This window comes from Toxorhynchites rutilus, chromosome 3, assembly GCF_029784135.1.
Source record: "Toxorhynchites rutilus septentrionalis strain SRP chromosome 3, ASM2978413v1, whole genome shotgun sequence".
Lineage (NCBI taxonomy): Eukaryota > Metazoa > Arthropoda > Insecta > Diptera > Culicidae > Toxorhynchites > Toxorhynchites rutilus.
Genome location: NC_073746.1, coordinates 91,452,248 through 91,466,093, shown reverse-complemented (window position 1 = coordinate 91,466,093; position 13,846 = coordinate 91,452,248). Strand labels below are relative to the sequence as shown.

Sequence of the window (13,846 nt, the reverse complement as noted above, 5' to 3'; positions counted from 1 at the left end):
ATATGCGAGCATTCACAAACAGTTCAAAAATAAAAAGTAGAAGGGTCTGAACCTAGAGGCACGAACGGAAACTTGACGTAGGACTTTGATAAGAAGAGCTATTGAATTGAGTTCTTGTAACTGTGCTGAAATCCGTATTTCTAACTCATTAAATACTCCAAATCGCAACTCTAGGAAAACCGTTTGTTATAAGAAAAGCATTCGGAACCATTATTTATTCGAACTTTCTTTTTTCAATAAAAAACTGTTGAAAAAAATCAGATAAATATTCTAACATTAACACGAAAAACTCGACATTCTCTGGTTTTCCTCAATTTATGTTCATAAATCTACATAAAAATCCCTTTTAATACTCCTATGCTCGCGCATAGGTCTGTGAGACCTAGAAATCAATAATTCGTTCATTTCTCAGAAAATATCAACACTACGACTTTGCGATTCTCTCTAGCTTCGTTATTCGTTGTTCGTCATCGTAACACTTTCGGTGTTCTCGCTGACTAGTTGGTTCAAGCTCCTGTCGGTGATCCGTAGGTCTTGGGCGTCCGGGCTGCCAGCGATCCATTTCCATGCCGGGCCTATGGTGTCCCATCTTCTGGTCCTCTTATGAGTAGTTGGTTTGATTTGTAGAAAATTTGAATGCAATTCGCGTATTTTGTGTTTGCTTATCTGATTAAGTACATTATTATTTCTTTGATCATTATGTACCAAACTAGTGAGTTGGTTGATTGTTAACTCTAGGTCTGTAAGATTAATTGGATGTATAATCCTAATATTTCCCGTTTGGATCTTGCAAGAGCCAATCTTCTTCATTAATATAAGATCGTTATGGAGATTCCTTATGGTGAGTTCCTGACATGAGATTCTTGAAATGATAATGATGATTCCTATGTATGAGATGAGCATCTGTAATACAATATGAGATAGAAAGAGAAAAGGTTATCCTTTTTTCGGTCTTTTGATTTTATTTTTATGTCTTTTTATTTCGCAGTTATTTTTGAATGTGCGATCTGTTACTTCGTTAGCATTGGTTTTGTTGGCTCTAGCTTGTTTTTTGGTACGAATGTTAGGAATAACAAAAACTTCCTGTTTTTCATTAATAATTGGAGGTTCCTCTTTCTTTGAATTTTGTTTTACAATTTGTTTTTGTGATTTTTCCATACTTAATATAGCTTTGAGGAAGAGTTCTTGTGCGTCTTGTATTATTTCTTCAGGGTTAAAAATGTTATTTTGGTTAAACAGAATTTCATTCTGCTTAAGGCGTCTGCTACTACATTGGATTTTCCTTCCTTGTATTTAATTTCGTAGTCGCAATTCTGTAGGTCTAAGCGCCATCGTAAGATTTTAGAATTCTTATCAGAAGTTTTGATAAATGTTAGGGGTTTATGATCCATAAATATAGATAGGGTTCAAAGGGGGTATATAAAATATAGATAGGGTTCAAGGGGGGGTATAGGGGGTATCCATAAATATAGATAGGGTTCAAATTTATTTACCGCCCATATTATGGCTAATGCTTCTTTCTCATTTGTGGCGTATCGTGACTCGGTGTCTGAAAGTATTCGAGATGCAAATGCGATTGGCCTTTCGATATTGTCCTGTATTTGTGATAGGATAGCTTCTAATGCAAAGCCGGATGCATCCGTAGTTAGAATGAAGGGATGATCAAATTGCGGATATGCCAGAACTTGGTCTGTGGATAGTATTTTTTTAAGAGTATTGAATGAACTTATGTATGAAGTGTCTTGTAATTCGATTGTCGAGTCTTTCTTTAAATACTTCGACATGGGTCGTGTGATTTTTGAAAAATCCTTAATAAATCTTATGTAATAGCCGATTAAACCTAGAAATTGTTTAATTTCTTTCTGATTTTTCGGTAAAGGCCATTGAAGATTTTTTTCATTTTTTTCGGGATTCGGTTTCACTCCTTCGGATGTTATAATGTGTCCTAAAAAATATGTTTGCCTTTTCAAAAATTCGTATTTATCTAATAGAATTTTTAAATTGAAATCGGATAAACGCTTCAAAATTAATTGAAGGTTTTCTAAATGATTCTCTAGATTATATCCAATAATAATTATATCATCAAGATACACATAGCATTTCGTTCCAATATAATCACCGAGGATATCATTCATTGCTCTCTGAAAGGTTGCAGGAGCATTCTTAAGCCCAAAAGGCATTCTAGTGAATTCAAAATTCCCTTTGTCTGTTGAAAAAGCTGTTTTCTCGATATGTTTCGGGTCCATTGGAATTTGGTGGAATCCCGATTTCAAATCAAGTGTTGAGAAATATTCAGATTTTCCTAGGGAATCCAAAATTTCTTCAATTTGAGGCATAGGGTAATTATCATCTATAGTATGTTCGTTAAGTTTCCTATAATCGATTACGACTCGTACTTTTTTCTTTCCAGATGCGTCTAGTTTGGTTCCCACCCATATGGGTGAGGAGTACGGACTTTTGGATGGTAGAATTATTCCATTATCTAGCATTTCCTGTATTTGTTCATGAACATCTAGTTTGAAATGATGTGGGTACTGGTAATTTTAGGTGTAAATTGGCATATCGTTAGTGGTTGAAATTTTATGTTTAGTGGCTGAAGTGGATGTGAGTTTTTCTCCCTTTTTAGATACAACTGCTTGATGTTGGTGGAGAATTTGAATTAATTTGGTTATTTCTAATTGTGAAAGATGATTTGTTCTAATTATGTCATTGATTTCATTTTCGGAAATACATTCTGAGTGTTTTATTGGAAAGGGGGAAATGGTTTCAAAATTGTTAACTGTTATTCCAATTTTCGGAATATTTATGTGGTTTCTACAGGTGGCTATTACATTAACGGTTGTTTTATTATTTTCTGCCCTATAGAGTCCAAGATTAATAAAGGTATTTTTGTAAAGTTTTTGATATGAGGGGACGAGCCAATCACCGTTATTTAAGGTTTCAATTGTTACAAAATGATTATAAAGTTGTTTGGTGGGGTGAAATTTGGCATATGAAAATTGTTTGTCTGATAGTGTTAGTGTTTCATCTTCGTAATTGATGTGCGCTTTGAGTTCTGCCAATGTTTCTGATCCTATTAGGCCGTCGAAAAAGTTGTGGAATTTCAAAACGTAAAATGTGGGAGGTTTGAAAGCGCCGTTAAATAAGGCAATTTTTCCTTTTTCGGATACACTGTTGGTTCCACACACGTTCTTGATTTTTGTATTTGGCACGGTGCTAGTTTTCCCCAAAATTCCTGGTGCAATAATATTTTTGTTTGCTCCAGAATCTATCAAGATTTTGAAGGTTTGATTATTTATAGGATGTTTAATTTTGAGATAGAGTAAGTAATTTAAGTTGGATTTGGATTTGTGTATCCCAAGTGAAAATTTAGATCAAAATCATCTTCAGATTCAGTGTCTGATTTTGAATTATCCTCCTCAGGATCATCTTTGATAGTTTCGTGATTATTTATTGCTTTTCTATTTATTGTCAGACGGCTCTGTGTATTAGTAGCGTCCATCGGTTCAATTTCAATTTGTTCTCTTTTTTGGTCCAATTTGAAGGGTTTCTGATTTTTATTCGATTGAGGATTTTTATTGCTAGTTTTGTTGTCGAAATCTTTGTTCTTCTGATACTTTTTTGGAGAATAATCTGAAGTCATGTTTTGTGCTGTTATTTCTTTTGATTTGAATTTACATAGAAATGCATAGGCATCTTCTATGTCTTTCGGTCTGGCGGCTTGAGCATAGCCGAAATACGGTTCGATTAAACCGGCGATGAAAGCAGCCAAAGCGTCTTCTTAAATAAAATCGTTTATGACTTCCCAGTTGTTACGGTATTTTTCTTTTTGTTTCTCCAAGGTCTTAATATTTTGTATAATATTTTTCGATTTATTGTATTATCTCGAGATACTCATATTTTCAGTCACTTTACATTGCCATAATTGGCATTTATACGTGGAAAGTTCTTGACGATCGCCGAGAGCATTTGTCAAAACTTCCGAAATTTGATCAAAATTGTCTGGGTTACCAGTAAGACATATTATGTATTTTGTTTTCTTTTGAATTTTATGTATCACTGCAGTGATATACATTTTAAATTGTACCGTTTGAAAGCATTAAGTGTTTCCTGAGCAGTTGTTGGCCAAGCATTCAATTGTTTCGAATTGCCGTCAAATGTTGGAATCATTTTGATTGGATCCGGTATTCTGCATAGCATCTCAAAACTAGGCGTTGGTTGATGATGTTCGTGTATTACCGGTTCTGCAGTAGGTTGCTCTGCCGGCGTTGTAGCATTTGAATGCGATTCAATTTGCAGGAACATCGCGTCATGTTCCTTTTGTTTGGTGGAAAATGCGTCCATCATCTCCATCATTTTCTGGAGTTGAGCGCCGATTTGCTCCATATCTGAGCTTTCTTTAATTGATAAATTTTCCAATGAGGGGGTATTCTCAATTGGGATGTGTGCCAAGTCTCCCGAGTCAACGGATGAAATGGTTTCGTCTGAGTCCGCAGAGTTGCAATTGCTTTGATTAATACTTTTCCACAAGCTGCGAGTTTTCTTCAGAGCACTTTTAGGTGTTTTTGGCATTAATGAAGCCTTGCACCGTTTATACGGATTTATTAATTTTTAAGCACACACGTTCGCTTAGAACTCGTGCGGCTTCTGGAAGTGTGCTTCGCTTGGAACTTCACAATTCCAGGTGGAGTAGAACTTCTCTCAGAACACTTTTACTCCACGCGGTAAGTAATAATTAAAATCGCGCCCGAGTCTCTCTCCTAGAACGGACTTCGGTGCACAAAAAAAATCACTGACCGGGGCGAGTTTTATTTCACTTGGAATGTGGGGCGTAGAAAGAAAAGAGAATAAAACTCAGTGGTGGGGTGCGGTGTGCGGTGGAACCTCAACTCTTTCGTCACGATAGCAACGTCGGATGCTAACACTTTTAACAGTTCGTTTTAAGTGATTCGCGGATTCACTTTAATCGAATTTATCAATCCTGATTATAACACTGTTTTTCACACTCGTTACTTTTTCACTCACTGAAACCGCACGGCTGCGCCAATCTTGAAGTGGCCTTCGGCGTTTAACTTTTAAAAACGATTTATTCGAATAAACACATGATTTATTATCTAAATACAAATTTTAAGATGAACGCGAACGGTCACGGAACGGAATAGAATGAGAACTGAACAGCGTTGTGGGTTCTGTTGCTAGTATTTATCGGCTAGTAACGCTGCAGAACGATGGCTATTGGCTGGCCGCGATCGTACGATGTTTGGAATGTGCTGATCGTGGTCCTTTGGTGTGTATAGCATAACGTTATTATATTTTATTAAGGGGGTATTCTAGTGTAGAGACACGAATTTCGGACGTTTTTTCGAACTCCGTAAAAATAAAACAAAGAATATTTTTACTATCCATTATATCATTATTCGTTTATCTATCTTTCAACAATAAAACAAAAATAGGACGGAAAAAAAATATTCATAATTAGAATAGTTACATGCTGGTGAAGTGAGGGTGTTCAAAAAAAAGTTGTGCCATGGCGTACACGATTCCAGTCCTTCTGGTTATCTGAAACAAAAAAATCGAACAGATTCTGAATCAGTAAAGATGTCGCTATGGCATGAACCTCGGACAAGTCAAAAACATGGGTTTTAACAAAATGGCGGCCGTTTGAAAACAAAAATGCTGTTTAAAACGTTTTTTTTTTGCGTTTACCGATTTTTTTAAAAATAGTAAAATTAAAAAGTTATAATTTTTTATTGGTTCATGCGATAGAGAGATGTATGCAGATTATTTTCATATAAATTTGACATAAATCGGTTCAGTAGAACTTGAGATATCGTGTACGCCAGTTAGAAAAAAACTAGTTCCGAGAGAAACGCGTTTGAAGTTCATTGTGATGGCCGTAACAGGTTAGATACCACATCACTAAGATGGCTCTAACTAGGTAAATAATAGGATTTTCGATAAGTCCTTTCTAGAGTATATTCTTGAATGCCTAAACTACAGAAATATGGTAAAAAAAAATTTCTATTTTTTCAGATTTCTAGACTAGAATACCCCCTTAAGGCACATATGGCGTTAGCCTGACGGGGCCGGGAGTTCAATATTTTAACAATTTTTGTCTTACGACTATGTTAGTAATATGTAACCGATTACTCGCGGTTGACTCGAAATTAGTATTACAAAGATTCTCATAATTGGGATGTTGCAGTCTCCAGTACTCTGTATGTGTGTATGTGTTGGGGTGCACCTGATCATTAATCAGCGACGCCCCCCCTAGTCTGTACCTCATATCAATCGTGGTGCATCTCTCTTGACTCGAGGAATCCAGGGTGAAATAGTCACTGGGCGGTACAATCTTCAGCTCGTGTAGAGTTGTCATGAGCGGTATAACCTTTGGCTCTTGTTGAATGATCAGTGGACTGCACAACCTTTGGTCCGTGTATCTGTAAAGAGTATGTGTATGTATTGCCGCGACTAAGTTAAAGTTTATCATTAAGTTAAAGTAACATAATTAAACGTTGACATCGGCATTTCTGAGGAACAGGTATAGATGAAGCAGAAGATCAGGATCACGACTACCTAAGATATCCCGGACGAGGATATCCGATTGTCTGCCTAGTGCCCTCAATGGTCTGGAAAGCTGAGAGCGGGCAGCATGGAACCGGATACACGACCAGACAACATGCTCGATGTCGTGGTAGCCATCGCCACAATCACATTATTGTACAATGAAATCTATAAATTAATGTTAGTGGCGTGGAATAATTATTGAATAAAATGCATACGATCATTACCGGACTATTCTTATTTGATTTCAGTCCTTTTTGTTACCGAATTGAACGGATTCATATATTATTCGTTGATATATTCATACGTCCAAAAGGAAAATACAAATGTTTGACTTTCTTATAGCTATTCGCTGAATACAATGGCCATACATATATATACTTGTGGAAGAACTATAACTATAAACGATAAACTAATCGGTGGCCCATGGCTATTTTTTACAGTTACAGTTTCGGGGATATTTTTTTATAATGTATGGGCTGAATAATACAAGAAAACTAATCACAGGAAATTCCTAGAAATCCTTTTATACAGTCAACTCTCCCTAACTCGATATCCAAGGGAGGTATCGAGTTATGGAGAGAAAAATGCTTGTAAAATCAATCGAAGGTGCCATAAAATCCATCGAGTTAGGGAAAATATCGAGATACAGAAAATCGAGTTAGGGAGAGTTGACTGTATCATCTTTTCGTGTCCTATCAAAAAACAGGCATTAATTCTTAGTTTACCAAGAACAAAGAGACAAATAATATTAGAAATGTGAAAACATGAAATTCCAGAATCTCTATTATCTGGTAACTAAGCCGTTAATACATCTGGTAAAGCCGTTATACATTCTTCTTTTCTAAAATAGACCCGAAAAACACTCTACAACTGCATGAAATGTAAGCAATATGTTTGTTCTGATTCTCACACCAATGAAACCACAATCGATTAATACGTTTTTATGTTATTTTCTAGCTCTTTGTACTTTCATTAATTGTATTCAGTCGCTTACTTTTAATTAATAACAGGAAAAAAAGTCGAATTTCGTTATTTGGGTTGGAGTATCAAAAATTACTCTGTTTTGAGGAGGCTGAATTAGATGACTATTAAAACTGTGCGCCTTGAATATTTTTTTTACAACGCGCTCCAATACCTGTTGTACACAGCGTCCACAAAGAGTTAAACCAAGGGATTCAGATGCTTTTTCCATGATATTGAAATTTCATCGAAAATTTCGAAAATCGGCCAGGCGGTTTGAAAGGTACATAAAAAAAAGGAGTATATTTTTGCGAAATCAGCATGAAATGGCAAAAAATTATATAACGTTTGCATTGAAAAAAATGGACAAAAATTGCCGTTTATTCATGGGTTTACCTTCACACGCACTGACGAAAATACCCATGCAGCATCAATCGTAGTAACCCACGAGTCAGCAGAAAAAAATTGACAGCTTTATCAGTCGAACTCTAATCGTGATTGCGGAAAAAGTGCAGCTACTCCGTTCAGAAGTGTGCGCGTTCAAAGAATGGTACCCCGAAAACGAAAACGGACATCGTGCGACACTTTGTAGACGCCGAATACGCCCGTTTTGGGCATCTACAACATCTTGGCACTATTGGACAACAATCAGAGCATCGAAAGAAAGACCGGTTCCAGACGACCGACGACCATTAGTGACAAGAAGCTCCAAAGGATGCTGAAGAAGAAGATCGAGGGAAAAGGGCCGTATCGCTGCGTGCGATTGGCCGGGAGGGCGGTGCAACCGGCCAAACAGTGAAAAAGTACCTGGCGAACATGGACACAGATGTCAGGAAGCGGAAGTGCTGTCCACTGGTTTCGGAGCCGCGGCTGAATAAAATGATCAAGTCGATTTAGCTCCGATTTAGCTTCTTTAGCTCCAAACTGACCGTCGTTTATCAAGAAATACCATAAGGTTGAAGGCGCGGTGCTCCTTAGATTTCAATATTTTATGTGAAAAAGAAGTTCAGCTCCCTAAAAACGAACGATTCGGTAAATTTGTTTTTCAAGGAACTGCTGATACACAGAAGACGCAGGCGTTTGATTTCGCTGTATATTGTAACGTTTTTCCGTTTTCAAAAACAAAAATTAATTAAAAAAAAAATTATTATAGAAACAGATGTAGAATGCTATCCATGCGTCGTAGTTCTCAACTGCTCCTCTAAAACGATTGCGTGGAAACTGATGGCCACTAGGCATACTATAGTTAGGACCAGGAATTTTCGGTAACTCTCGGATATATTGTTCGCAGTGCGGTCGGAGAGCGGGACGTTCTTTTTAAGTACGAAAAGTACAAGAAGGTACTCAAGTGAACTATTATTTCTATAGAAAATAGTACAGGTCGGACTCGATTATATACATACTCGATTATGTATGATTCGATTAGATACAATTTCAGACTGGATTATACACAGTTCGATTTTTTTTTATATTTCAAATATGACTTTTTTCGAGAGAAAGTGAAATAGGTCAAAGTTGAAATGAAAATTAAGGGGCTATTACGAGTACAGTGAAGTAAAAATAGTGATTTTGGTAGATTTTAGTTGAAGATTCACCAGGAATTGTTTAGCATGATATTGCAGCGAAATTTAAAAAAAAATAAAAGTTGGGTGTCAAAGAGCAAATTGTAGAGCAGTTGGAGAGCTTCAATTTGGTTGATGGAAATCCCGAAACAGAGAAAATGTTCAATAACTTTTTCATTGTTGGAATACGAAGATATATGTAGAAAGATTTTTATCATCAAATATCATCCTCTATCATATTCTGGAATAATTAATTTTTTTTATACGAGAAAGGCATTTTATTTTTTTAAGGGGATGAATCAAAAATTAAATTCTTCTTCTATAATCAAAACGTAAAATATATGTATAAAAACAAATAAAAAAACAATTTTTTTTGACTCGATTATATACTGTTACAGCTAAAATGCTAAAGAGCCTAAATAAATAAACAAATGGGATGAAGTATAAGTGTAAATGTAAAACTTGCTGATAGCATATTGCTGGAAATAGATTCATAGATGAAACAATTTACATTAATATTGTTCAGGTATCGATCTTCCAATTTGACTGTTTTTTTTTGTGTTCGTCAGAGAAATAAGTGAGAAACATTTATTTTTCACAATACTTACGCGAAAAGTAGTCCTGAAACGATCTTCTTATACTCAATGATCCAACTAGATCACTTTTCACGTTAGCACGGTGAAAATTTATTCAAACTATTCGGGTTCGAGTCGTTATGGTTGACAGCGCATGTGTCGCACACATATCGTGACTGGTTCAAATTCCCTTCAGACCAAAGGGTTTTTCTGTTAAAAACAGTTCTATCAAGACGTTTTTTGCGATATTATTTATGAATATTAAGTATCACTTCTTTGTTTTTTTAAGAGGCTTGAAACTTTGCAGTTCATTCGCCTCTAACTGATATTAAGTATTAATTACTATGTTGACATACTGGGTTCTTCTAAGACTCTAAGATGATGTTGAAAAAAAAAATGAAATGAAAAATGGAAATCGTTCTCCGCACTAATGTATTGCAGAAATACAAAATGTATAAATTACACATTGGGAATCTATTAACAAAAAAAGAAAATCTTAAAACACCTTGCATCACAGCAAAATAATCAATAGTACCCTTCATGTCTAATATATTTCTATTTCTTAATTTACAGAACAAATGATGCGTGATTCATCGCACCCGTCCACCTACATGTCATCTAAACCTATGGCCCATCCACTGTACAACCAAACAATCGAGCAGCACCACGCTCTTCTCAACCAATACTGCTACAACATCGCATCGGGCATGTCACCTGAAGGAAAAACCGGTCACCCACAACCATACAACCCAAGCCAACATCCTGGTGCTCCTCCGCCGATCCAGAAGACCGCAGCGGTTAACATCATCCAGCACGAGGGTTTAACACCGACGAAAACGGACCCCTCCAAGCAACCGCTTCAGCAGCAGGCTCCGTCTCCAAGTTCACCAAAGGGTGAACCAAAAAGCGAACCATCCGCTTCGACGTCTAGTCTCGCGGCGACACTTCCACCCCAAATGGCGTACCTCCCGAAGCATTGGATCTGGAACACTAGCTTGTTCTACGCGGCGAATCGTAATGTGGCAGCCAGAGCAGATCCGACCGCAGCGTTCTCAAACGGTTATTTTGCCTATGCTAACCCTTTCGCCACATCCGGTGGATTTGCCATTCAACGCGACAGCTATAGGAACGATGGTACCAGTTCGAACACCAGCTCTTCGCCGGTTCAAATTACGGACGTCAATTCGGATGATTCTTCCGATAATCACGATGATCTGAGGGTATGTACACTTGTTTGATTTTACACCAAAACATCATAATAACAATATTTTCGTCCACTTACAGACAAGCATGTCAAAGAAACGCAACCCTTACTCGATCGAGGAACTGCTCAAGAAACCCGAAAAACGCCAAAAGCTGGACTCGGTCACTATCACCTGTGTTTCGGCCCAACAGAACCATGAGGATTACCTCTCTCCATCAGCATCGCCCTCAAAATCCGCTTCACCTCCACTTTCCCACTACTCGCTAGCGGCAGGATCCACCGTTGAGGGTATCAGTCTTGTCAAATCCAAACCGGACAGCGAGAACATTGAAATTTGTGATTAAGCAAGCTGCACATTTCTCTACTTGCCATAAACTAGTGTCTGTTGAACTAATTTTGTACGTACTGTTGTTTTAGGAGAATCTTTTTGTAAATATTAACTAACCCATTTTTCGGAATAGAATAGTAGTAGCCACCTTTCCCCTCCAATAGTGCTAAGTGTAATTTATTGGTACAATTAAATCATAGATACTACAGCTGCTATAGGTTCATTCTAAAAGAAGACTTATGTAAAAATTAGTGAATAGCACCAACTGGAATTAAAACAAAAAAATAATTGGATTGCAGAACAACCCAGTGTACGGTGAGGTAGACTAATTGTTTCAATAAACGGCCGGAGAGAATTACTGTAATAAATTAAAAAATACTTTGTTTTTCCTCCCCGTCCATCCGATACCCTGCGTACGGAACAACTGAGGGTAATGAATGTCTCGGACAAGAGTGTCAGTCAGCATCAGCACCGCAGCGTGTAATCATCGTTGTGGCAAAGAAGGACCGGTTTTCTGGGCCTTCTGCTGATCGGTCGTTTCTCGGCGAATCTGGCTATCACTGCGAAGAAATCTCGGATGCGACTATGGTCAATCGGCAGGAGAATGATGATCGTACGCTTTTTTAATTAACTGGTTGCGCTTTACGAGTTTTGAATCGATGCCCGGCTCGATTCCATGTGCGAAACGAATGGTGAATAATTCCGTGAATGTTGTCAATCTTTGTCGGATATGTGTATCTCACACGAAATGGGGCTAAAGATATAAAAATTTTGAGGTTCTGATCCTCATTTTGGGTGAAAATTGCTATGATTTACGGTGGTTGTTCTGCCTCATTTATGGGAAAATTTATTATTTTTTCAATTAAAGTAATTAAAATGATTTGGATCGGTTTCTAAAATATCAGCCTAATATGATCTCCAATATTTAAACAGAACGAACAGCGTTTCATGCGGTGATTTTATATATAGAAACGTAACATTTTTATCATTCATTTTGATCATATCTCAGTTTTATAGGTGTTTCTCTCAGTTGCCGATTAAAAATGTCATATTTTTTGAGGAGCCAGAATTTCAGTAACTCGAATTTAGGACTTGTTCACAACAAAATTTGTATTAATTATGTTTTAAGACTGGTAGTGAAAATGAACTTCATTTACTTCAATACTAGCTGCGAACTTCGTCTCTCCCAATTTTTTTTTTATATGAACTCATTCGAACATGCGTGTTTTCTCACTGAGCGAACGTTCGTGAGTTCAATCGCAGAACTCGCCATTGATTGATCTTCTAATTTGTATCACTTCTACCGAAACTCGTGATTATAATATACATTTATTTTCAACCACAATTTTCGCTCAAGATTCTTGATTCACTTGCAAATAAGATGTTTCTCCGTTACTTGTTAGAGACGAATGAACTGAAAAGTTTAAAACCTCTATAATTCATCACGTTTGTTCGTTCTCCGTTACTTAGAATACATTTTACATACAGGTTAGGGTTAGTTAATTTTCTTATTCAAGGTAGTTTCCTCCACCTTCAATGTACATCAAATCAATAGCTATACACATTTTTGTTTCAACTCATTTAACTCAACAATTATTAACTGAAAACTCATAAACATTCAACGCTTTGTTGAAGTCGTTCTCATGGTCATGATGTCATCATAATTCCGTTTTGATTTTGCCTTAACTTTCGAGATAAAGAAAAGTCATAAAATGGTAAATCAGGGCGAATGATGAAAAGACATAGACGCATTTTCGACCCTTAAGGAGGGGACCCCTGTTTCGGTTTCGAGAACAACGCGTTTAAAAATTCGTAAAGCAAATCCCTTGGGGTGACCTCATACTTTTGTATGTCACTTTCCAATGAAATCGAATATCGAAAAATCCTTTCTGAGCAACATTTCTGAGGACATAAGTTTTCCAAAAATGCAAAAAAAAGAATTTGATTTTGTCGACCTTCCAGACCTAAATAGACACACAGAGATTTCTGACTTCTGATCAGAGCTCGGCATAGTCATATTCAACTGAGGATAGTCAGCGGACTATGGAGAAATTCCCCTTCGTATTCAATTGGACATTACTTTTGGCTTCTTCACGCAGTTTCTCCGTCAACATGACTTAATAGCTAGTCGGGCGTTCAGTCGCGATCTCCCTCTACGAATTAATTATCTCTTTTCATTCTTCCCTGTCAAATGGACTACATTGTATAATGAAGTGATTCCTCTCAAAATGAATTCGTCTCTCTCTCATGAATCTCGTATGCATGTATCGATATTTGTGTTCAACGCGGTTTGACATATTATTACAGATGTGCTAGTTTTTTTTGTATCGTACACGAAAATTACTCACACATATAAAATAGCGTGACAAAATTGTGATTTTTTTTTTTTTTGAATCGTTTATTTTTACAGGCTCAGTTACATAAGTTTAAAGGAGCCGAATTCTTAAATATGTTTTTAAAACTATATATATATACAAACAATTTTCTTAAATCTATGGTTAGTTATGTGGGAAACCGATTACTCGCGGTGGACTCGAGTTTAGATGGGTTACATAATTTTTCAGGAAAAGGATGGGATATAAGGAAATTTTTACAATGTTGATAATCACACACACTCAATTCTTAAGTCTATTCGTATATCTATTGTGAA

The 13,846-nt window shown here is 36.7% G+C and overlaps 1 protein-coding gene across 1 annotated transcript in view; it reads left to right on the top strand.

Annotated features, from left to right (window-relative positions):
• Nucleotides 1-11,508, top strand: part of LOC129779466 (paired box pox-neuro protein) — a 140,824-nt gene extending 129,316 nt beyond the window's left edge. Inside the window, exons 6-7 of the mRNA XM_055786947.1 lie at nucleotides 10,238-10,884; nucleotides 10,949-11,508. Coding sequence (XP_055642922.1) covers nucleotides 10,238-10,884; nucleotides 10,949-11,212 — 911 coding nt within the window. The 3' untranslated portion in view covers nucleotides 11,213-11,508. The remainder of the gene's footprint in view (nucleotides 1-10,237; nucleotides 10,885-10,948) is intronic.
• The last annotated feature ends 2,338 nt before the right edge of the window (nucleotides 11,509-13,846 follow it).